Source organism: Podarcis muralis, chromosome 8 (assembly GCF_964188315.1).
Source record: "Podarcis muralis chromosome 8, rPodMur119.hap1.1, whole genome shotgun sequence".
Taxonomy (NCBI): Eukaryota; Metazoa; Chordata; class Lepidosauria; order Squamata; family Lacertidae; genus Podarcis; species Podarcis muralis.
Window position 1 is genome coordinate 5,009,354 of NC_135662.1, and position 26,406 is coordinate 5,035,759.

At 46.0% G+C, this 26,406-nt stretch overlaps 1 protein-coding gene across 5 annotated transcripts in view; it reads left to right on the plus strand.

Annotated features, from left to right (window-relative positions):
* Window positions 1–26,406, plus strand: part of TSNARE1 (t-SNARE domain containing 1) — a 442,991-nt gene that overhangs the window by 99,903 nt on the left and 316,682 nt on the right. For 4 of the 5 annotated variants that reach the window (XM_028736058.2, XM_028736057.2, XM_028736055.2 and 1 more), the window contains one exon: window positions 10,579–10,707. The exons of the other annotated variant lie outside the window; for it this stretch is intronic. In XM_028736058.2, coding sequence (XP_028591891.2) covers window positions 10,623–10,707 — 85 coding nt within the window. In that variant the 5' untranslated portion in view covers window positions 10,579–10,622. The remainder of the gene's footprint in view (window positions 1–10,578; window positions 10,708–26,406) is intronic. 5 annotated transcript variants of the gene reach the window in all.

The window sequence follows — 26,406 nt, forward strand, 5'->3', positions numbered from 1 at the left end:
GGTGAGTCCAGAGACCACAGCAAGGCCAGGCCAAGATGGTCTGCAGCCAACAGCATCAAAGCCCACTTCTTGTTGCTCAGAATGCAGAAAGCAGGGCAGCAAGTGAGAGCAGGAAGAATTCAGATTGACCTGGTTCTCCTCCAGATGTTGTCAGACTCTAGCTCCCACTGGCCTCATCCAGGAAGTTCATTCATCAAATAAGATGGGAGTTGTAGTCCAACAACATCTCAAGGGTGCTTGGTTGGGGAAGGCTCACTGACATGGCGTCCAGCCATACCACATGCCCTCTTCTGTCCTTTTGGATCTTCAGAGACTCCTTGGTTGGCCTGGCGTGGCGTCAAGTTTTTATGCTGTTGCTCCAGTCATGAAGACAATCAAATTTCTCCAAACATTTCTAGGGGTAGATCTGGAGGGTCTGTGGGAATAATCAGATGCAAACCAGCCTACCGACAACCCCCCCCCCCTAAAAGGATCAAAACCACCCACGTCGTAATTTATATTTGCAGATCTATTATTTGCCTCTTTCCAGATGTTTGTTTATTTTCCCCTGTCAGTTATTTTCTTTATTCTCCATTTCTTTCTGATGTTTTACTTGTGGGACATACTATTTCACGGTTTTCATTTTATCCTTGAGGTGTTTTTTCGGCTACTCGCTTTCCAATCAAAACACATCCCCCCCTTTTATTTCTGGGGATGACAGCTTGTAGCTGTCAGTTTCCCTCCCCCCCCCCCATTTTTTTCCATGGGTTGGATTTGGATAACTTCTGATAATTTCTTTTCTTTATGGTAAGATGGGCAATCGCTACAATAAAACATTTTCTATTATATGTGATGGGGCTTCTCCCTCTTCTGGAAATTATCCCAATTTTCCTTTTCTCTTCTGCCTGCTATTGTTCATTTATTTTGTGGGGAGTGAATAAAACAATGCATGTTGCATTTAAACCTTTCCGTTTTTAGTGTAAGGCAATATTTAGGAGGCAAAGAAACCCCAGCGAGCATGATCCACCATTTGAAAGCAGTTGTCATGTGGGGAAAGCTGGTTGTTCCAGGACAATTGCACACACTCACAAACACAGAAAAAAGGGTCATATTTGCCATTGAGTTTGGATAAAAAAAGGTAAAGGTACCCCTGCCCATACGGGCCAGTCGTGACCGACTCTAGGGTTGCGCGCTCATCTCGCTCAAGAGGCCGGGAGTTGGCGCCGTCCGAAGACACTTCCGGGTCACGTGGCCAGCATGACGAAGCTGCAACTGGCGAGCCAGCACCAGTGCCGCACACGGAAACACCATTTACCTTCCCGCTATAAAGCGGTACTGTAAAGGGAATTGGGGGTTGCTTGTGCGTAAGGGGGTTGCTGCTCTAGGCAACGTTGTCTGGCTAAACCTTTCCCTGGCTGGACAGCCCTTTCTCCGTGGCTGTGTCAGTCACTGGCAGAATCCGTCAGTGGGCGTTTCCTGAACTTCTTCCAACATAAGAGCTCTTTGACGCCAAGTCTCCTCCTAGCCTCCCTGCGCGGAAGTCTTCTGCGCAGAGTGGGTGTGGCCAGCGGAGGTCCTGGGCTCTCCCCGCTGGTCTCTGTGGAAGAATCTTGGAGCCATCTCTCCGAAGTCCTTCCCTGCTCCCCTTTCTTCCTGGTGTCACGCCGATTTCCTTCCCCAAAGGAAGTGTTCTCTCTCTCCCTGCTGGTCCCTTCTCCTGCATCGTTGGGGAGCCTTACCTCCACTCTTGACTCCGATGGCAGTTCCCTGACAGGTACCTATTTATCTACTTGCAATTAGGAGTTTGGATAGTTATATGCAATTTGTTATGCACAAATTGGCTTCCATTCTTCCACTTAATATACGAAGTCTTCAACTAACCACAGTTTCTCATTATCTTCAAATCAGAAAACTATCGTTACCAGGTTCGGAACAAGCCAGGTTCTTAAAACGTAAATTGAAGCTGGTTTAAGATCCTAACTTGCTTGTCTGTAATTGCAAGCATTGTTATTGATGATGAGCCCCATGGATGAGGCATAAGAACTTTGACATATCTGTGACCGGTTTTCCAAGGAAGAGTCAATTATTTACTTATTTAATAACATGTATACGCTGTTTGATTGGAAAAACAACAACAAAACAAAACAACAAAACTTGAAGTGGTTTACAGGAAGGTGAAACTATTCGGGTTAATTGAAAACTTCCTGATATAATTGCAGAATTCTGAGATGGGAATGAGGAAAAAGGGGCTCAGATAATTCTCCTCTTAGCTTATTAAGCCAAATCCAGTTGTCCAAATGCAGCCACTGATTCAGTGTCTACATCTTTTGAAATCTTTAAGAACCCCTGAGTTCTGTTGATCAGACCAAGGGTTCACCAAGTCCTCAACATCCTTCTTTTCCCAGTGGCCATGTAGGTGCCTCTGCTAGGACCACAACTAGGACTTGAAGGCAGTAGCTGTCTCCTAACGTGGCACTGTTGGACGTGGGTGGCGCTGTGGTCTAAACCATTGAGCCTAGGGCTTGCTGATCAGAAGGTTGGCGGTTCGAATCCCCGCGACGGGGTGAGCTCCCGTTGCTCGGTCCCTGCTCCTGCCAACCTAGCAGTTCAAAAGCACGTCAAAGTGCAAGTAGATAAATAGGTACCGCTCCGGCGGGAAGGTAAATGGCATTTCCGTGTGCTGCTATGGTTTCGCCAGTAGCGGCTTAGTCATGCTGGCCACATGACCCAGAAAAACTGTCTGCGGACAAACGTTCCCTCGGCCAGTAAAGCAAGATGAGCGCCACAACCCCAGAGTCGTCTGCGACTGGACTTAACAGTCAGGGGTCCTTTACCTTTTTTAATGTTAACACCACTTTCTACCCGGTTCTGAAGGGTCTTCCGCTCTTTGGAGCTAATTTTATTGGGGGGAGGAATCGAGAGTAAACACCAGTGCAGGCATTCCTGCTTGATCTGTGAAAGCTGTAGTACCAGTTGGTTGCTACCCAATATGCTTTAAAAGTGCTATCATTCATCATTGTCCAAAATAATTTTCTTCCCTTCTGCTGACCTGGGTGGAAAGTTGTTAAATTTAAACCTTTCCCCTCATTTCATCTTCACAACAACCTTGCAAGATAAATTAGTCTGAAAGCAAGCACTTGGCCCAGTGTCCTTCATTGGCCAAGTGGGGATTTGAACCCAGATCTTGGCATTCCTGTTCCCAACACTGTAACCACTTTCCCTCCCTGGCTCTCAAATGACAGTGACAGCTATTTCTGTCACCAGGCAGTTATCTGTGTTCATAATTCACCAGCAGCGGTGAGGTGGGTGATGCCAGAATTCTTGAAATGACTAGGGTTTTAATTTTGCTGTTCACTGAAATATGCAACGGTTCTGTGTCTGCTTAGTGTGTTGGTAGATTAAGACTGTTTTACATGTAGGGTTTGAGGAGGAAAATGAAAGAAAGGGGCAAAATGTCACTACGGTAAATAGGTATCAATAAACTACAGAGTTTATTATTGTTTTTTAAAAAGAGGAAGGAGAAAGGCATGCTCAGAGGAACTCAATAGATTGAGCCAAGCATTGGTTTAGTAATTATTAAGACATTTGGAAAGCAAATTGCGTTTTTCTCTCTTTACAAGCGAGGAGATGGGGGACAGTTGTTCTATCTTTTGCCAAGATGCAGCCTGCAAGGAGCTCAGGTTGGCACTAATTTAAACCAGCATCAGAATCACATGATACCTGGATCCTGCTACTTCAAACTGCAGCTAGGATTTTTTTGGGGTGGAGCGTGTCTATGTGTGAATGCTTCTTCCTCCAAACCCCTCACTGCCTGTAGAATAACAACATTATAGGGAGCAATCTGAAAAACAAAAACAAAATCCATGTTTTTCTGACATGCTAATTTTCTTTGTGCAAGGAATTGTTTTATGGGAGAAAACTCAAAATATGTATTGTTCTACTTTCAGCCTTTAGTGGTATGGTGCAGGGAAAACATTACCATTCACCATTGCTAGCATGTCAGTAAAATGGTTCATACAAGCATTTCTTCTGACATGCCTTTTGGGATAGATTTCTAAACATTTTTTTTATATTCCCAAGCGGAATGTTCAGACACACAACAGCTGCTTGCTAACACCCATGTCTGTATCCTCAGTGAATAAAGTCCATGAAAAGCTCTGCCACTTAATTATTCGTTTAGAAAACAAACAAACAAACAGCAACAACTATCAAGTGCCATATGAATTTTATGAGATAAATGTCTTTCCCTGAAATTTATTGATTTCCCAAAAAAGGTCCCCCTGCACAATCTCATCATCTTTCAAGGGACACAAAAAAGTGCTGATAATGTTTGCCTCCTTTAAGCTGGCAGCTCTTGGCAAGTGCTTTACCAAGAGATGTTGAGGCATGCTTAGTTTATAGTGAAAGGTGGTACTTTTCCCTAGGGGGGAACTGTTCCTTTAGAGAAGAACTACAGGATCCCTGAAATCACATATTTCACTGTAAAACCAGACCCCACAAAAAGAGAGAGCAGACTTAATGAAATGGCTTGGGCAGGATCGGCTCCGATCAGCACCATGGACAGTGCACTACCACGAAGCCCTCTTTTTGATATCCACTACTTCTGATGGTGGGACACGGGTGGTGCTGTGGATTAAACTACAGAGCCTAGGACTTGCCGATCAGAAGGTCGGCGGTTCGAATCCCCGCGACGGGGTGAGCTCCCGTTGCTCAATCCCAGCTCCTGCCAACCTAGCAGTTTGAAAGCATGTCAAACCGGAATGAAGTTCACGGCATGTAATGCCCTGAAGGAAAACATTATGAAAATGGTATACCGGTGGTACATGACTCCAGTTAAGCTGGCTAAAATATATCACCTGTCTGATAACAAATGTTGGAAATGTAAGGAGGCGGAAGGGACATTCTTTCACATCTGGTGGACCTGCCCAAAAGTGAAGGCCTTCTGGGAAGTGATTTACAATGAGTTAAAAAAGGTATTTAGATATACCTTTCCCAAGAAACCAGAGGCCTTCCTTCTGGGCATGGTGGACCAGAAGGTGTCAAAGAAGGATAGATCTTTGTTTATGTATGCTACTACAGCAGCAAGAATCCTCATTGCAAAGTGCTGGAAGACACAAGATTTACCCACGCTGGAGGAATGGCAGACGCAGTTGATGGACTACATGGAATTGGCTGAAATGACTGGCAGAATCCGAGACTTGGGAGAGGAAATAATGGAGGAGGACTGGAAAAAATTTAAGGACTATTTGCAAAAACATTATAAGCTGTATGAATGTTAAGAATGTGTACGATTAGGAAACCTTTGCTTCAGCAATTCGATTAGGTGAATTGGAAACTAAGTTATAAAAAAAAGAAGAGGCGAAAACACGAAACAACTTTATTATGTTTATTCTAAATATATAAGAATTGGGATATAACATTGTGAACTTAGAAACATGATAATCGAAAGATACAATAAGTTATGAAATAAGGTAACAAATTGCTGAGCTTTTATTGCAAAGAACGCAGGGTTTGGAGGATGTGGGGAAGTCCAGTTGGATTGTTAAAAATATTATGGAAAGTTGGATTGTTATATATTTTTCTTTCTCTTTGTTCTTTTTCTTTTTTCTCTACATTTCATATTTCTGACTGTAAGAAAAGAAACTTAATAAAAATATTTATTAAAAAAAAATGAAAGCATGTCAAAGTGCAAATAGATAAATAGGTACCGCTCCAGCGGGAAGGTAAATGGCGTTTCCGTGCGCTGCTCTAGTTCACCAGAAGCGGCTTAGTCATGCTGGCCACATGACCCGGAAGCTGTATGCCAGCTCCCTCGTCCAATAAAGCGAGATGAGCGCTGCAACCCCAGAATTGTCCGTGACTCGACCTAATGGTCAGGGATCCCTTTACCTTCTGATGGCCTCTCTTTCTTTCTCCTTGAACTTTCCTTCCCTCCTCTGTTTCCCCTTAGAATTGGGAACAGAGCTGGTTGTTTTCCTGGTCACAGTTCAGTTCTTAAGATATCCATTTTGACGGTTCAAAGAAAATAATTTGGAGGAAGCACTTTGTAGCTGCAAGGTAGGTAACTGTCAAGTGTTCCACTCCTACAACAATAACAACAGCCAACTAGATGGCTGTAGAAGGTCCTCTCTAGGCTTCTGGGTATTGTCTTGGATCCTGTTCCTTTTTTGTGAACAGTTTTAGACCATGTTAGTTCTTGGGGCACTCTGGAAAGCTTTTGCTTTTTAAAAAACAAAACAAAACGAAACAAAAAACACAACAACCCCAAACCTGTTGAAGTTGGTTCTTGGGCAGAGCTGTGAGCAACAGTTTCACATTAAAGCAGGAATAAACATCGAATGCTACAAGTCTCGGGGAGCGATGAGAAAGGACCAAGATTGCCCTGCTGAGGATAAGGTATCTTGTATGCCTGAGGGCATGCCCTTCACATTTGCAGTGTCCTTGAGGCATTTTGACAAGTATTTTTTTTTTGCATGGACTGTGGCCTGTTTTGGTGGAGGAGGGAAGCTTCTCCTAGAGGCAAAATGTGCTGAGGGCATTTGGACAACATAATGAGTTTATTTACTGCCTCAAATCTGTGTGTGTGTGTGCGCGTGCGCGCTGCTATTCTCCTGTTACAGAGAACTGTGCAGAATTCTATTTACTGTGCCTGTGTTTTGAGGCCCTGAAGCAATGACTCTGGGTATTAACCCCTAAATGTGCTTTGTGGAAGCTGTACTCAGTTGAGAAAAGCTGGTGTTCATTTGTAGAGCGCATCCTTTGCCGTCAGTCCCAGGCAATCTCTACTGATACAGATAAATATCAGATCATATTTTATGTATGTATGCATGTGTGTGAGAGGTAATGTAAGCCGAGCAGTTAATGTGCAGTTGAGAAATGCACATTCCCCTATGGCTCTTGGGGACTGTATATATTGACTGGTAAAAGCACACAATTCCATCTTCATAGACGGATTATGTGCACATTACCCATGTAGCGCATTGAATGTTCACGGGGCCCACTTTTTATGAACATTAACCGCTCAAATGACATTACTCTTAACATCTATCAGTTCTGGGAAAACTACGTTTATTGCTTCCTGGGATGTCCTCTTTTATGGAACTGCCTAGAAAGATCAGGGAGGATGTTTTCATTGTTTAATGTGCCCGGGACCTGAAGATTATTAGTTGTTAGCATTGTGATCAAGGGATTACAGTCCCCACCGGCTAAATTCAGACACAATTCATATTGGAATGCTGTTGGCTTCCATCTGACTTGGGAGACAATGTAAGAGTACCTTCAGGGGTGAAGTCAAACCATTGTCTACTGTGGCTGTAGAGGCCAATACAGAAGAAACATGTTTTGTTGCAGCTGGGGCAGATGAAGGTATCTAGTGCCATGTGCACCATGGCAATTCTTTTCTGTGCACTCCTCCCATCGGACATTCCTTCTCTGGTCACTCCTGTGGATACACAACCTGACTGATTGTCTCCAGGCTCTGAGGTCATACGCAAGGGATTCTTGCACAGCAGGGTTGATGTTTCCAGCCTTTGTGTCATGTTGCAGACCTCTTTGCAGTACAAAGTTGGTCTACCAGTGGGCCTGTTGCCTGAAGCCAACTCCCGGTAAAACCTGTCTTTGTGGATTCTACCATTTTCCTTTCTGTGGACATGACCAAGCCAGTGTAGACATTGCTGAGACAGGAGTGCAGACATGCTGGCTATGTCTGCTTGGAAGGACGCATCTTTCTTTGAGACTCTGTCCTGCCATCTTCCCAATGCAGTGCATGTGGAAGGCATTGAGCTCTCACAACCTGGCAGGTGTAAGTTGCCCACATCCTGTTGGCATCCATTTGTACTGGACATTAGCATCCCTTTCTCCCATAGATAGACAAAATAGTCCACCACCTCAAGGGGTGTGGTCACCAATGCTGACATGTGGAGTGCTGCTCACTTCCTCACCCAGGATGTTGGTCTTCATCAGGTTGATGGTAAGGCTGAACTCCTTGCAGGCTTGGGCAAAATGGTTGGAGTGTGTTGTGAAGACTGTGCCATCTGCAAATGACAACTCTTGAATAAGAACCCACCACGTTTTTGTCTTGGGTGTGGAGACGTGCCAGGTTGAACAGACATCCTTCAGTGGATGTACACACAATCTCCTGTTGAGATAAAGGCATAGAACAACAACAGGGATAAGTATATGCCAAAGAGGTTTTGGGCAAGAATAGAGTCCTGTTTCACACTGCTTTTTATAGGGAAGGTGTCGGAGGATGAGCCATCATCCTGGATGGTGTCCTTCCACATGTTCTTGTGGAAGGAGACAATCATCTTGTGGAGCTTAGGTGGGCATCCTATGTTATTGAACAGTGTGCAAAGCCCTTTTTGGCTGGCAAGTTATGATATTGGATAGATGGATAGATAGATGATGATAGATTAGATAGATATAGATAGATAGATGATAGATAGATAGATAGATAGATGATAGATAGATAGATGATAGATAGATAGATGATAGATAGATAGATAGATAGATAGATAGATATAGATAGATAGATAGATAGATAGATAGATAGATGATAGATAGATAAGATCTATACAGTGGTACCTCGGGTTAAGAACTTAATTTGTTCTGGAAGTCCATTCTTAACCTGAAACTGTTCTTAACCTGAGGTACCACTTTAGCTAATCGGGCCTCCCACTGCCACTGCTCCGCCGCCACACGATTTCTGTTCTCATCCTGAAGAAAAGTTCTTAACCCGAGGTACTATTTCAGGGTTAGCAGATTCTGTAACCTGAAGTGTCTGTAACCTGAAGCATCTGTAACCCAAGGTACCACTGTACATATAAATCTCCTCTCTCTGGTTCCTTCCTGGTTTTAGTAGCTATGCTGCTGTGTCATGCAGATCAGTAAACTGTGGTTAGTTCTATACCTCCACACCATGGTTTGAAACAGGCAAACAGTGATTTTAAGGATGCTGCTGCTGATTTGTACATCATAGCAAAATATGGCAAGTGATAATGAGGGAGGGCAGAGCCCACGTATGCAAGGGAATGATGAACCGCATGACTCCACGGTGGGGATTCTGACCAGCAAACTGTGGTTTGGAAATACGTCTGAATTATTGTCATGGCCAGCCTAACCTGAGACTCCATTTCTAGCAGCTCGGCTCAGCAGTCATTTGCAGTGAGTAATTCGAGAGACTTTTGCCATACCACTTCTTAAAACACCTCCTGGCACCTTTCTTGAAGGACGTGGAAAATGTAGCATGCTTCACAAAACATCTGAGGGGAAAGGGCACGAATGAGTTGAAAGCCAGAGTCCCTTTTATGAAAAAAAGAATTGGGGGGGAGAGTAATCCTGCCGTACAGATCTTGCGATTGACCTCTGACATGCGCAGTGTATAACTCAATGGGAGTACGGGGGTTTGTGCAATTATTCCAGGGCTGTGTTCTGGCCGTTGACATTCTCTCAAAGGACGGTCTAACAAAAGCAGTTGCTCATAAATTTGGAATGCACAGCGAGGGAAGGCAGCTCATTGCTAAGTGATGGGCCCTGGATGATGGAGAGAGAGAGAGAGAGAGAGAATGAAAGAGAGAAAGAGATCTCATAACTGACCCAAATTGCTAGGAATTGATTTGGCAAACAGTGAATTGACATGTTTGAGTTCTGGGCAATGAATGATTGACAGATAATTGCCAAAGATGTAGCACAGTGGTCAAGGTTTGGAGAGAGAGAGGGGGGGGAATTATCCTTCCTATCAAAATGCCCATTTTATATTCAAAATAGATCATCCCACTATTCATAGACATGTTGTTGTTTAGTCGTTTAGTCATGTCCGACTCTTCATGACCCCATGGACCAGAGCACGCCAGGCACTTCTGTCTTCCACTGCCTCCCGCAGTTTGGTCAAACTCATGTTGGTAGCTTTGAGAACACTATCCAACCATCTCGTCCTCTGTCGCCCCCTTCTCCTTGTGCCCTCCATCTTTCCCAACATCAGGGCCTTTTCCAGGGAGTCTTCTCTTCTCTTGAGGTGGCCAAAGTCTTGGAGCCTCAGCTTCAGGATCTGTCCTTCCAGTGAGCACTCAGGGCTGATTTCCTTCAGAATGGAGAGGTTTGATCTTCTTGCAGTCCATGGGACTCTCAAGAGTCTCCTCCAGCACCAATTCATAGACATAACCCACAGTAACCTGCGTTAAACTGAGTCAGGCCATTGGCCCATGTAGTTCAGCTTTGTCTACTTTCCGGCACAAGCTATCCAGAATTTCAGACAAGGGACATTCCCAAAACTACCGGAAGATGCTGGGGAGTGAACCTGGGACCTTCTACATTCATGGAGCTATGTTTATTCTTGGGAATCTTATGCTACCTCCCCCTATGCTCCCATTAGATCCTCCTCAGCTTTCTCTATTTTAAAGACCTCCTAAACCTCACCTCTTCACTCTGGTATTCTCAAACTGAGCTTCCTTCTCTCTGCCTTAAACCTCCACAGAGACCTTGTAGAGCCTCTGCAACACTAAGTTAGACTTACCAAGCATCTGATTCCTGTGTTCCTATGTGATTTCTCTCCCTCTCTGTGTGTGTTTTAAATAAATTCTGTGTATTTTCTCTTTTGTGCAGCTTTAAAGGAAAAGCTCGACTCCAGAGCCGTCTGATAAAAAAATATGTCTTACGGTTCCATTGATGGGAGTGGCGTTGGAAACAGGAGCCCCTTTGGCGGACCTTCTAGACAAGGATACCAACCTTTAGGTATATTAGAATCATAGAATCATTGAATCATTATTATTATTATTATTATTATTATTATTATTATTATTTTATCATTGTTATTATTCTGCTCCGTATGCAAAACCCCTAAGTGGCTTACATAACATACAGTAAGATCGTTTTTTAAAAAGGAAAGGGAAATTCTATATGCAGCTTTATGACAAAAATTGCAAAGAACTGCATCAATAAAAACAGAGAATTTTATCAATAAAACTTCCAGTAAAATATCAATAAGTAATAATAATAAAACACAGCAGCACGATGAATCAGTTGATCCAGGCAAAGCAAGTTTAAATAAATGGGTCATCAGGAGGAGTTGGATGCTTCCGCCCAGGAACAACACCACCAAATAGGGTTTTCCAGAGAGTAAATGGTAAAGGACCCCTGGATGGTTAAGTCCAGTCAAATTCAACTATGAGATTGCAGCGCTCATTTCACTTTCAGGCCGAGGGAGCTGGCGTTTGTTCACAGACAGCTTTCTGGGTCATGTGGCCAGCATGACGAAGCCGCATCTGGCGTAACCAGAGCAGCACACGGAAATGCCGTTTACCTTGCCACCACAGTGGTACCTATTTATCTACTTGCATTGGTGTGCTTTTGAACTGCTAGGTTGGCAGGAGCTGGGACAGAGCAATAGGAGCTCACCCATTCACGGGGATCCGAACTGCCGACCTTCTGATCGGCAAGCCCAAGAGGCTCAGTGGTTTAGACCACAGCCCCACCCACGTCCTATAGAGTAGGTGGAACCCTGGCCTTTAGGAATATTGTGTTAGCTTTCCCAAATATAATGCTAGTACTTGTTCCCCATTTTCTAACATTCCTTTCACACTGTGGTACCTGTTGTGTTATGGAACTGTGGCTTTTTGAGCAATATAGGTAAAGGTAAAGGGACCCCTGACCATTAGGTCCAGTCATGGCTGACTCTGGGGTTGCGGCGCTCATCTCGCTTTACTAGCTGAGGGAGCTGGCATACAGCTTCCGGGTCATGTGGCCAGCATGACTAAGCTGCTTCTGGCGAACCAGAGCAGCATGTTTTTTCACGCCAGCAAACGTTGTGTAACACAGCAAAAAACATCATTGGAGCATGCCACTGTCCTCCACCCGTTTCACACATGCTTGCTTCCATTCCCCCATGATAGTGGATAGCTCAGCTGGTTAGAGCATGGTGCTGAGAAGGTTGCAAGTTTGATTCCCACATGGGACAGCTGCATTGTCCTGCACTGCGTGGGGTTGGATGAGATGATCCTCAGGAAACCTTCCAACTCTACAATTCTATGATTTCTACGGAGATAGTAGAAAAGAACTATATGGCAATATACTGCCCTGAATTCCATCACTTTAAGGGAGCTGCAAATAAGCATTAAGCATTCACTAAATTCCGCTGGTTTTCCAAAAGTGGCTTTTACGTTATATGAAAGTTAAAATATGTGGAAATTAACAAGGAAACACCGGGGAAATGGAATAAATATTATGTGAATGCAGTCTTAAGCACTGTTCTTCAAAACAGTGTCTTGGGATGCCACTAGACCAGGCATAGGCAAATTCGGCCCTCCAGATGTTTTGGAACTACAACTCCCATCATCCCTAGCTAACAGTACCAGTGGTCAGGGATGATGGGAGTTGAAGTCCCAAAACATCTGGAGGGCTGAGTTAGCCTGTGCCTGTACTAGACTCTGGCTTCCTCCATGCCCAGACAGCAGATCCAGTGGTCACAGGTGACAGGAGAGGCTGTGTGGCAACATCTGGGCACTGAAGGCTGAAGAACATGTGGACTCATAGAAACATAGATTTGTAGAGCTGGAAGGGACCCCAAGGGGCATCTATTCCAACCCCCTGCAATGCACTCATCCCAGCTAAAGAATCCTTGTCAGATGGCTATCCAACTTCTCTTGAAAGACTCCAATGAAGGAGGGTCCATCACCTTCCAAAGGAGTCTGTTCTGCTGTCAGACAGCTTTCACTGCCAGAAAGTTCTTCCTCATGTTCAGTTCGGAATCTCCTTCCTTGTAATTTGAATCCGTTGGTTTGGGGCCAACCCTCTGGAGTCGCAGGAAACAAGCTTGCTCCCTCTTCCATGTGTCAAGTATTTGAAGATGGCTGTCATATCACCTCTCAGGAAGACGTGGAAGGAACTGGCAGCTTCTTTAATATGAAAACAGAAGGGAGTGAGTAAAAGAATGACTCTGGGGTTTCGAGGCAGGGTGGCAAACAGGGAGGTAAACAGTATATCTCTGGGGCTGGCATGAAGCGTGGCTTGTGGGGGAGACGGTTAATGTCTACCTTGCTCCACAGTTCTTCCAGGAGTCATTACATGGCAGCAAAACACAAGCGGTTGACACTCATCGGGTGACAACACAGTCGATCACCTGAGCTTTCCGTCATCTCTCTTGGCTTTCATTTCCGGTCTTCGTCACCGAGCCGTCTGTGGCTCCCCCAGATTTCCCGGCACGTCAGATTGAAGCGGCATATGCCCACGCTGGGAAGTTTCCCAAGTCGTCATTGCCAGTGATGGAAAATGTCAGTCCGTTAAGTAACAGGAGCTAATTTAGAAAACAGTCTTCTGCCTTTTAAAGCCATCTCCGTAGTCGAGATGACTAATTTAGAAATCCCACACTGCAGTGTGGGATAAGGGCCTCTTCCCCAAATGTGTCCCCCCCCCTCATATTCCGGCAATGATCTAACATGTGCACGATACGTCGTGCCTCTTTTGATAGGCACATGCATCTTCCAAATAATGATTTTTTTACACAGAAAATATTTTCAGCGCAGGACCGAGAGGTGCCTGGATTAGGAATACCTGCTCAGAATCTGGCTTGTGAGTATTTTCTGGGTAAAATACACCTCTATTTATGTCATTAAAGGTACACTGCTTGATCGTAAAAAAAGAAAACCCTGAAAGTGGTTCGCAGAAAAAGTTAAAACAATTGAATTATCAGTAAGGAAGAATCCTGAACTGCCTTAAAGGTAAAGGTAAAGGGACCCCTGACCATTAGGTCCAGTCGTGGCCGACTCTGGGGTTGCGGTGCTGATCTCGCTTTATTGGCCGAGGGAGCCGGCGTACAGCTTCCGGGTCATGTGGCCAGCATGAGTAAGCTGCTTCTGGCGAACTAGAGCAGCGCACGGAAACACCATTTACCTTCCTGCCGGAGTGGTACCTATCTACTTGCACCTTGACATGCTTTCGAACTGCTAGGTGGGCAGGAGCAGGGACCGAGCAATGGGAGCTCACCCCGTTGCGGGGATTCGAACCGCCGACCTTCTGATCGGCAAGTCCTAGGCTCTGTGGTTTAACCCACAGCGCCACCCGTGTCCCTAGCGCCACAGAGACAAACACTTGGCCCATCTAGCACAGCATTGTATGCACTGATAGGCAGTGGCTCTCCTGAGTTTCAGGCAGGGGACATTTTCAAGCTTACAGGGAGATACCAGAGTTTGAACATGAGACTTCCTGCATGACAGACAGATGTTCTACCACTGAGCTCTGGCCCTTTTCAAGTCTTGCAAGCCTCTGCTTCATAGACACCTTAGTGATGTGATGCCTTGGACCTCTGCAACCCCAGGAAGCCTGGTGTCCTATTTATTAAGTTGCAACTTCAGTATTGGCATATTGATTTTGCAATCTGGCTGTTGCATTAATTGTCCCGGTGACCACAATATATTTATTTGTTTATTTATTGGTAGTTAAAGATTGGAACGGCCGGAACAAAGTTATTAAGTCATATATACAGTTGTACCTTGGAACTCGAACAGAATCTGTTCCAGAAGTCTGTTTGACTTCCAAAACATTCAGAAACCAAAGCACAGCTTCCAATTCCTGCAGCCAATCAGAACCCACAGAACCCGTGTAGGACATTCAGAAGAACATTTGTAAACCGGAACACTCACTCCTGGGTCTGCGGCATTCGGGAGCCAAAACATTTGACTCACAAGGCGTTTGACTTCCGAGGTATGACTGTACGAGATTTTTCGGAGTTTTCACAGCTCTGCCTGTAAATGCCAGGGACTGAAAATGTGACTAATATTTTTTTTTTCATTTTATTTTTTCATGCAAGTCTCTACCACTGACCTGTGGCTTTTCCCTTGATGGTCTCCCAGTCCCCCTCTTTTCTGCAGTCAGAAGTCAGGGCCCTCTATATACAGTGGTGCTTCGCAAGACGAAATTAATTCATTCCGCGAGTTTTGTCGTCTTGCGATTTTTTTCGTCTTGCGAAGCACGGTGTCGGGAAAGTTTTGGAAAAGCTTCAAAAATCACCAAAGTCTTTAAAAACCTCAAAAAAAGGCTACCACACCGCATTCTATGAGTTGCTCCTCAAAGTCAAGTCGCAACTGTATTAACGGTGTTAAGAAAAAGGAAACAAACTTGCAAGACGTTTCCCTCTTGCGAAGCAAGCCCATAGGGAAAATCGTCTTGCGAAGCAGCTCAAAAAACAAAAAACCCTTTCGTCTAGCGAGTTTTTTGTCTTGCGAGGCATTCGTCTTGCGAGGTACCACTGTATAAGAGGGTCCATTTGCTGTTTATGTTGTTGCTTACACCCATCACTCTGTGGGTGAAGTCAAACCCCTGCTTTAGTAGCACCAAAGTGACCTCCTTGACACACAAGCCTGGGCAGTGTGTGTGGAGGTCCTGGGCTACCCAAACGACATGACCCTGCTGCCTTACATTTGAGTAGAGCACATTAGCCAGCCCTGAAATCCCCACCTGGCCTCAGCAGTCCCCTGTGAGCTGACATTTCATATTTCTTGCTATGTGATGCCTTGGACTCAACTACACTTGTCAATTATATCATTATAACTGCGTTATAAACATGTGACACCAGGTGGCGATGTAGAGCAGCGATCCGTCGCCAATGGGATTTCACATTAAGAACTTTTATACCGTTTTTTAAAATCAGTATAGATCCAACTCCAGTGAGGAATTTAAAATGGCATCATCACTCCTTGTTGCTATCACCTAAGCCCTAAGGTGTGCAGCTAAGATCCCACAGGGATAGGAAAAGTCCCATCAGAGGAGACTTAGACTGGGGTCCTCAGGCTTGGAGCTGTCTTTGGTATAATCTTGTGGTTTCCAAACTTTTTTGAACCACAGCTACCTTGGTTCCATGAACTCATCCCCACCGCCCCCTACCCTATTAAAAACATTATTCCTAATAGCAGTTTGCATGCCCCACTAAGGAAGATAACAATGCAATACAGTACGTTTCTGAGCACAATTCAAAGTGTTGGTGCTGTCCTTTAAAGCCCTAAATGGCTTTGGCCCAGGTATACCTGAAGGAGCATCTCCACCCCCATCATTCTGCCCGGACACTGAGGTCCAGCGCCGAGGGCCTTCTGGCGGTTCCCTCACTGTGAGAAGCAAAGCTACAAGGAACCAGGCAGAGGGCCTTCTCGGTAGTGGCGCCTGCCCTGTGGAATGCCCTCCTACCAGATGTCAAAGAGAAAAATAACTACAGTGGTACCTCAGGTTAAGAACTTAATTCGTTCCGGAGGTCCATTCTTAACCTGAAACTGTTCTTAACCTGAAGCACCACTTTAGCTAATGGGGCCTCCTGCTGCCGCTGCACCGCCGCTGCACGATTTCTGTTCGCATCCTGAAGCAAAGTTCTTAACCCGAGGTACTATTTCTGGGTTAGCGGAGTCTGTAACCTGAAGTGTCTGTAACCTGAAGCGTCTGTAACCCAAGGTACCACTGTACCAGATTTTTAGAAGACATCTGAAGGCAGCCCTGTTTAGGGAAGCTTTTAATATTTGATGAATCATTGCATTTTAATATTTTGGTGGAAGCTGCCCAGAGTGGCTGGGGAAACTCAGCCAGAGGGGCAGGGTATTATTATTATTATTATTATTATTATTATTATTATTATTATTATTATTACACAATTCAAAATGGCAACAATGAAATGCACATTTATTCACAATCCGCTTAAAACTAGCTTAATTCAGCAAAAGGGATGGACTTGATGCCAGCTTTTCAAAGTCCCCACTACTGCCCCTTGCTTCATATCAATCCCCCCCCCCAGGTAATCACTCTGCCCCACCCCCAGTGGGAGGTACCACACACTTTGGGAACTGCTGACTTAATCCACCTTTCTCTTGTCCTCTCTAGATTCAATGAATCACGCTCCCTTAATGCTACATTGCCTTTACTGTATGACTCACGATCTACTCCCATCATTATGACGGCTGTTCCTGCCTGTTTATATGCTTTGTTTGTCTGAAGTTATTTGGTCTTCCTGAAGTGCAAAGGAGGGGAAAGAGATGGGGAGCAAACTTTGGGAAGTCTGACAATCATCCTTGCAGCCGCCTGCCCACCCACACATGCACACACAGCTTTGACTGACAGGTGTCAAATGGGAAGACACTTGTAGCCACGTTCTTGTTGTTTTGCAGCTTTGTCCAAGGTGAACCTGCCGGACCCAGACGGGTTTAAACTCCAGAGGGTGGTGAGCAAGCTTTTGCAAGACTTGGAACCAATCATTCTCCTTTCCTCTTTAGTTTGAGCAAACCACAATTTCCCATTACGTTAGGATGCTGGGAACAGTAGCTTGTTCTGACTGTTGTTGTTGTTGTTGTTGTTGTTGTTATTTATTAAATTTATACAGTGGTACCTCAGGTTACAGACGCTTCAGGTTACAGACGCTTCAGGTTACAGACTCTGCTAAACCAGAAATAGTACCTCGGGTTAAGAACGTTGCTTCAGGATGAGAACAGAAATTGTGCTCCGGTGGCACAGCGGCAGCAGGAGGCCCCATTAGCTAAAGTGGTGCTTCAGGTTAAGAACAGTTTCAGTTTAAGAAGGGACCGCCAGAACGAATTAAGTTCTTTACCCGAGGTACCACTGTATACTGCCCTTCGTCAAGAGATCTCAGGGTGGTTCACAGAATGAAATACAAGATAAAACACAGACAAATAATCAAACCAAAACAACAAAACAGTATCTCTCTTCCCTCCCCAAAAGACACATTTAAAAGGCTGCAGGATATTAATCAGCCAAAGGCCTGGTTGAACAGGAATGTTTTCACCTGGCACCTAAAATATATACAGTGGTACCTCAGTTTAAGTACGGAACATGTTCCGCTTCCTGTTGAGTGTGTTCCATTTGTAAATTGAGTCCCCCGCTGGTATGGGAAAGCATGCCTTGGTTTAAGAACACTTTGGTTTAAAAATGGACATGCAGAGGGGCCGGGAGGCCAGCTGGCAACCCCAGCTCGGACGTCTCCTTCCATCGGTCTGTGCTCCGATGCAAATCAGCGACCTGAACTTCAAAAGCCAGTGCACGCAATTAGCAGAGTGTAATGCGTAATGATGTATGGAAGTGAGAGCTGGACCATAAGCTGGGGTCACGAAGAGTTGGACACAACTAAACAACAACAACAATGCGCACACAGAAGTAGGTGTGAGGCGTAAGTCATGCTACAGCTAAAGATTTATTAATCATAAATCAGAACAAAGAAACATGTCATCTCTCTCTCATGTCATCTTGGAGAGAACAGCAAAAGCAAAAGCTATACACAAACGGATGTTCCCAGCATACTGAGCTGGAATGTAAACAGACATGTGACATGCAACAGTTCCACATGCCTGTTCCTTAAGCTGGAATAGAAATCTCAACAAGTACCACTGTAGATGTTAAATAGGGGGTAAAATTTCGCCCTAAAAACTCCACATTGAAGGCTCCACGGGGCTGAAAAGCACTCCCCAAGCATCAGCTTCTGGGAGCAAGCATCAAACTAGGACTGGAACCACCGCAAAGCAGTTCCACCTGCTCCCAGCTCAGACAGCTGCTCCAGAAGGATACTGTGGTTGCTGGTATTGAAAGCCACTGAGAGGTTAAGAATAAACAGGGACATATTTCCCTGTCTCTCTCCCAACAGAGGTCATCATGCAGGGCAACCAAAGCAGTTTCTGTGCCCAAACTGGACCTTCTCTTCATAGTGGTAGTCCTGGTTCCTTTTAAGGCCAGAAATAACTAACCTATGGAGTTGTTGACATTTGTGCAAGCTGAACTCAGACAAAGAAAAGAAAAAGCGGGGACAAGTGAAAAAGAAATGGGGGCTGGGAACAAGGAAAAGCTGTAGGAAACATATTGTTTCTATTTTGCAACCTAGAAAACATTGACACTCAAAGACATGCTTTGAGCGTAGAGTTTTCACTAACAAACCAGGTCAATAAAATTATATCATCTTAATTTACTCTGTTCCTCCTTTTATGGGAACAGCATAGTAATGACACCCTGGGCCACTGTGGTTTGCAAAACTGCCAATTTGTTGGGCTTTGAGCAAGAACACACTGTTACGGTGAAGAATGCAATAAAGCCTCAAGATTCGCCCTCAGATTTGATGGCATCTGAGTGAGACTTCTTATACTGATTATAGCCTTCCTACGGTAGTACAGTGATTATCTTTTCTCTTACAATTTCATGTGGCAGCCTGATCCTAAATATTTGTACTAGCATAGCCATCTTTGAAGCTGTTGCTTTCTCACTCTGTTTTTGTAATGAGTGACATTATTAGTGGCAACTGTTAGTTGGGGATGGTTTGGGCCAGGAATAGGGAAACCCCTTTTTGGCACTCGGACCAGATAGAGAACTAGCTTGCCTTCTTGCCAGAAACCATCCTCAACTCAGTTGCCTTGTTAAGGACATTATGATCAGCAAATGCAACCTGGTCATTTTTGCCCCAGCCTGAGGATTTTTGGTTTGTGGTGACATGGAGGTGGGCTTTTGCACTAGTTGTGTCAGCGTTGCTGCTGAAATATTAGGAGCCCCATCAGTATTGGCATTCTGCTGGCTTCCGAAGGGACACCAGCTTCGTAAGGCATTCCCCTGAACTTGAACTTCTGATCTTATTGTTGCAACAGTTTTAATTGTCATGCATTTTAACTGCCTTATTTTATGAAATATTTTAATTACAGGTCTTTTAATGTTCTGATGGAATTGTTATTGCATATTTTAATTAGGTAAGTTGAGGGAGCCCGGATATACTTAACTTGGTGATGAGGAGACTGAGAGGAGATATGAAAGCCATCTTCAGTTACCTGAAGGGCTGTCATGGGGAGAAAACTTGTTTTCTGTTGTTCCAGAGGTTAGGGCCCGAAGCAATGGATTCAAATGACAAAAAAAGGAGAGTTGGACATCAGGAAGAACTTTGTGACAGCAAGAGCTGTGGATCAATGGAATGAATTATATCTGAAGGCAGTGGACTCTTTCATGGGAGATTTTAAGTGGAGGTTGGATGGGAACTGTTAGTGTATTGTTAATATTTTGTTGGAAGCTGCCCAGAGTGGCTGGGGAAACCCAACCAGATGGGTGGGGTATAAATAATAAATTCTCCTCCTCCTCCTCCTTCTCCTCTTCTTCTTCTTCTTCTTCTTCTTCTTCTTCTTCTTCTTCTTCTTCTTCTTCTTCTTCTTCTGTGATTCATGCATTGTAGTGGTTTGGACCACATGACCCTTGATGTCAGGCACAAAGTGGGAAGACATGGGGTTTTTTAGGAAATAGCCTCGTTGGCAAAATTAGGCCCCTGGGCTAGAACTTCCCCACCACTGATGGAACAGAATGCTGTCCTAGATGACCATTGACCTGATCCTGCAGGCTCTTCATATGGGTTTTTCCATGTTCTTGTGGGTCTATGTGGGAGTGAGGGGATGGCTTCTTGGCTTCTGTTTTCTACATAAATGGCAGACCTCTGAGCACTTCAGTTTTCAGTGGGGTAGTCGACTCACCGGCATCTATTGGTCCCAATCCCCTTACCTCTGGATCATAGCTGTCAACTTTTACCTTTTCTTGCGAGGTATCCTATTTGGAATAAGGGAATTTCCCTTTTAAAAAGGGAAACGTTGACAGCTATGCTCTGGATTGCTCAGAGACAGGGATGACTGACTGGCATCTTTCAACATTTCATCAGACCATGTGTGGGTTGGAGGAGATCCTTTAGTAACCACTAATGGAGCAGATCACTTTTGATTTGAACAAAGGAATAAAACAGGACTTCTTGTTTTTGACAATGAGAAAAATGGTATACAATTCATCCTATTAAAAAAATAATAATCACATGCTGAATCCCCTAGCAAAATGATAAGAACATAAGATCAGATCGTCAAAGATCAAAATCTCTTAAATACCACTCCTTAAATGGCTCTGTCTGGTCACAGTCCACTTCCTTCTTTAACACACAGAAGAAGTGACATTAGTCCTAGGACCCTCGTACCTACGGGACTACCTCTCCTGGTATGTCCCACGGAGGACCTTATGGTCTTCAAACAAAAACATCTTGGAGGTCCCGGGCCACAGGGAGGTTAGGCTGGCCTCAACCAGAGCCAGGGCTTTTTCAGCTGTGGCTCCAATCTGGTGGAACGCTCTGTCCCAAGAGACTAGGGCCCTGCGGGACTTGGCATCTTTCCCCAGGGCCTGTAAGACAGAGCTGTTCCACCAGGCCTTTGGCTAGGGCACAGCATGACCCCCTCCTTTGGCAATCCTCACAGAAATCTAGCCCAATGGTTGCCATCTGGTTTGAACTGATTTTATAATGAAATGATTTTAGAATGTTGTATCATTTTACTGTTGTTAGCTGCTCTGAGCCCAGCTTTGGGTGGGGAGGGTGGGATATAAATAAATTGTTGTTGTTGTTGTTGTTGTTGTTGTTGTTGTTGTTGTTGTTGTTGTTGTTGTTATCGTCTAGAGAGTCTAGTCCCACCTTAGAGCAAGCTGAAGACTGTGGCCTGTAGGAGTGGATATAAATGTTAGGCTTGGCATGAGATGTCGACTGACAATGGTACCCCATGCTCTTCTCTCCCCTATTCCCCCATAATGCAGGGGTGGTGAACATCAGGCCTGGGCCCCAAGGCAACCCCCCGGTCTATCAGGCCTTCAGGAATCCCCCTAAATAATGGCCATTCCCAGGCCACACCCCTCACAACTTCCTCAGTTACTCAACTGGTTGCCTGTTACACAAAGGCAGAAAGACATGGATGCTTTCAGAGGGAACCCTTAGCTGGCAATCAAACAAAACCTAAGCTAGGGCATGGGGAAGGGCTTATCCTCAAGACTCTACAGGACCACTAGATGTCCCTGTTTGTCCCACCAGACTGCTCTGGCGGAGTGTCACTCTCACTACTCCTGACAACACATATGAATTCAAGTCATATGTTTAGCCTGGAAAAGAAGAGATTGAGAGGGGATGTGATAGCCATCTTAAAAAAAAAACCTCAAGGTCTGCCACATGAAAGAGAGAAGAAGCTTGTTTTCAATTGCTCTGGAGGGTAGGACCCAAACCAACAGAGTCAAGTTACAAGAAAGGAGATTCCAGCTAAACTTCAGGAAGAGCTTTCAGAGAATAAGTGCCGTTCAGCAGTGGAACAGACTCCCTTGGATGGTGGAATGGACTCTCCTTCCTTGGAGGTTTTCAAGCAGATGTTGGCTGGCCACCTGCCATGGATGCTTTAGTTGAGATTCCTGCATTGCAGGAAGTTGGACTAGATGACCCTTCCATTCCAACCTGTGATGGCCTAGGACTTGGGCTTGGACTCGGAACCAGAGGGGTCTCAGTCTGCACCAGATCCTTTGCCTCAGGCTTCATCTGAACCAAGTCTGGGGCCTGATCCTGAAGAGTCTGCACAGGTTTCCCTGCAACAAACACCAGCTGGGTCGAGTCAGGGGCCTGAGCCTGCCCTGGCTCCAGAAGCGGGGATTACCTTGTTGCCTTCAGCTGGGCCATCGCTTACAGCTGCTCCACTACTGGTTTGGTCAGGGGAGGCTGAGGCGGCTCCTGGGTCTAGTAACCCACCGACGTCTCCCGAGCTGCAGAGACTAAGGACTGAGAGAAGGAGAGACCAGAGTACTTGCAGGAGGAGTGCTCGCCTCCAGACAAAACAGGGAGGTGAGCCGGCGGGGGATCAGGACTGGCCGTTACCCCGATAAAGATAAAAGGCTGTCGGACCCCGCCCCAGGTTGCAGGAGCAACATTGCTGTATGCTAGATCCTGCCTGAGATCCTGTACCTGTCCTTGCCTGGTTTCCTTCCTTGTGTCCTGCCTTGGCCCTTTCGGACTGACTCCTAGCGGAACCTTTGGATTCTGGACCGGGCCTGGACTGTGTTTCTCGGGTTACCCCCGGGCCAGGGCACAACCCTACAGTTCTGTGATTCTAAGTGTAGGGCAGGTGAAGACACAGCTGGACCAAAATGAGGGGAAAGCAGATTGCAAGGAACCACTGATTAGCCGACTGATGGAAGCCCCTGCAGAAACTCTACGCAGCTGCTTGCCGCGAATGGGAAAATGGCATGTATGTATTATCAGCAAGGCCAAAAATCAGATTACCTGGTTCCAAGTGTTTCACAGGTAGGTAGCCCCATGGAATGTGGGGAAGATAGGTCTCCCCAACCCTGACCTAAGCCCTCTGTCCCACTTCACATTTGGTTGTCCCCACTGGTTGTCCTCAGGCAACAGCAGGCTGGGTAGCTTTAGTACCGAGTACCTACGAAAGTGTCAGCACCAAGGAAAGTGTGTCACCAACTAAGCTGCAAGACTCTTAGCAACCAAATCCCTGGTGAGAGCTTGTTCCTTTCACCTGGGACCTGCCCTGCTTGTTCCTTGCCATTCCACAAGCTCAAATTTCTGACGAGGACACAACTGGTGCTCTTGTAGCATCTGCAAAAGGACAAGAGAGAAAGGGAGGGAGAGAAAGCCTTCCTCACAGTGAAGAAGCTCCTTGCAGATGGAGCCAGATTCAGTCCTTCGAAAGCTTCTGTTTATTTGGCACTGCGGCCCCTGGCAAGGGGCCATGGCGACTGGTGGATGGGCTCTAAGCCATCCCAGCAGATGGGGTTGAGGGAAAGGCAGCCAGTACTCCACAGAGCATCTTGTCTGCTTGGCAGCAGAGCAGATTCCCAGTTGCTGGAATTGAAGTAGGTGGACAAGCTGGGAAAGTTGTACATGCGTCCTGGGTGTGGCTGAGTGGAAGGGCCTCTGTAAATCCAGCCCCTAGTAGATTGGCCCATCTGCTGCTCTTTTTAGCAGGGACTTCTAGTGGAGTTGAGGTTCGCCAGAAGGGGCTTAGTCATGCTGGTCACGTGACTCGGAAGCTGTCTGCAGACAAACGCCGGCTCCCTCAGCCAATAGAGTGAAATGAGCACGCAACCCCAGAGTTGTCCGTGACTAGACCTAACGGTCAGGGGTACCTTTACCTGAAGGAGCATCTCCACCTGCCTGGACACTGAGGTCCAGCGCTGAGGGCCTTCGGGCGGTTCCCACGCCTGGTTCCCTGTAACTTGGCTTCTCTCAGCAAGGGAACTGCCAGAAGGCCCTCGGCACTGGACCTCAGTGTCCGGGCAGAACGATGGGGGTGGAGACGCTCCTTCAGGTGTACAGGACCGAGGCCGTTTAGGGCTTTAAAGGTCAGCACCAACACTTTGAATTGTGCTCGGAAATGTACTGGGAGCCAATGCAGATCTCTCAGGACTGGTGTTATGTAGTCCCAGTGGCCACTCCCAGTCATCAGTCTACCTGCCGCATTCTGGATTAATTGCAGTTTCCGGGTCACCTTCATTCCAGTTTGTACACATTCCAGTTTGTCAACTGTCGTGCCCAGAACTGGACACAGTACTCCAGTTGTGCTCTGACAATGGCAGAATATCACTTCCCTTGATTGGGACACCCTACTTATGTTGATGCAGCCTAAAATAGCATGCACTCCTTTTTTTGCTGCTGCTGCTGCACCACACTGTTGACTCATGTTAACCTTGTGGGCTACTGAGATCCTTAGATTGCTTCTGTCCATCCTATATTTGTACATTTGATTATTTCTGCCTAAGCGTAGAACATTTGTCCCTATTAAAAATTCTCTTTGTAATCAGTTTCTCTACAATACTGGGGGTGAACTTTGGTTGCCCAGAAGGGTTTGAACCTTTAGGGGAGTAAGTGGGTGGGTTCAGAGAGGAGTCAATACTCCTTTCCCATGTCTCCCATTTGCTGCAGAAATCTTTTTAGTTGATGGTTATGACTCATCCGGGGACGCGGGTGGTGCTGTGGGTAAAAGCCTCAGCGCCTAGGGCTTGCCGATCGAAAGGTCGGCGGTTCGAATCCCCGCAGCGGGGTGCGCTTCCGTTGCTCGGTCCCAGCGCCTACCAACCTAGCAGTTTGAAAGCACCCCCGGGTGCAAGTAGATAAATAGGGACCGCTTACCAGCGGGAAGGTAAACGGCGTTTCCATGTGCTGCGCTGGCTCACCAGATGCAGCTTTGTCACGCTGGCCACGTGACCCGGAAGTGTCTGTGGACAGCGCTGGCCCCCGGCCTCTTGAGTGAGATGGGCGCACAACCCTAGAGTCTGTCAAGACTGGCCCGTACGGGCAGGGGTACCTTTACCTTTACTATGACTCATCCAGACTGAGTCTACCAGCATGAGTTTGACCAAACTGCAGGAGACAGTGGAAGACAGGAGTGCCTGGCGTGCTCTGGTCCAGGGGGTCACGAAGAGTCGGACACAACTAAACAACAACATCATCCTTTTGGGCCACCTGAATGGCAGCTGTCCTGGATTGCACAAGATGACAGAATGTGGCAGCCTTCTGAGAGTTTTCTTTTACAGCGCCCCATAAATTCAGTTAAATTTTTACTAGTCAGCAAACTGGAAAGCAAGGAATAGCCACAAATTCCATTCCTCTTTTTATTGTTTGCAAAAATAAAGCAACAGTTACCAGAGGGGCACTATTGCACATTGCATAGCGTGCAGTGCAGAAACCGTAGGCTTGTGATGGATGGTTTGATGTGCCATTCTCTAAAGCAGGAGTTGGGAATCTCAAGACTGGGGGCCAAATGCAGCTGTTTGTGACTCTGTCTGGCCCTCAGGACCTTCCCTAGGCCATGACCTTCCCCAGGCAACACCCCTCACACCTTCCTTGATTGCCCAACCCAGCTGCAATGTCTCATTGATTCATCTTGCTTGCCTAGATGTAGACAGGTATTTGTATACACCTGTGCAAAGTTTAGTATCTCATCCATTACTCTTGCCACTTTTGCTGCTGGCCCGAACCACCACTGGCAGGTGGCCCCCAAAAGTTTCTCCACAAGAGCACAGCTGTCTGGGCGTATAAATCAACCCTTAGGAGGAGGTTGTGAACCGACAATCTAATTTATCTTGCAACAGCTCCACACATTTGGACTGGTGTGTGTTTTGCATCTCTGCATATCTGTCAGGGACTGTGCTGAGGAGGGCTGGACTGAGGAGGAATGGTGAGAGCCCCCCCCCTCCCCCTGTTCCTGATCAGGATCCTGAATCTTCCCAGGAGCAGGAGGACAGTATAGATTTGGAACAGTGGTTTGCAGAGGGGCATAGTTCAGAAGGCAGAAGCTGGGAAATACTGGATGGGGAACAGCTAGGAGAAAAAGCACTGGGAGAGAGGGGGTTAGCAGATTCACAGTCTTTGGAAAGCAGTCATCTGCTCAGCCCAAGGTCAAGAAGAGCTGATAAGGTGGCAGAACAGAAAGCACAGAGGGTACGAGCTCAGGTTACAAGACGCGGTAGTGACATGGGTGACTAGGGAGGAAGTGGGTGGATCCCTTAATTGGGAGCACCGCCATTCCTAGGAAATGGATTCTTTGTTCTCTCGCTGTGATCATTAAAGTCTCCAGCTGGTAAGAAGATTCCTTTTCCTTTGTTCTGCTTATCTACTGCCAAAGGGGGGGGGGGAGG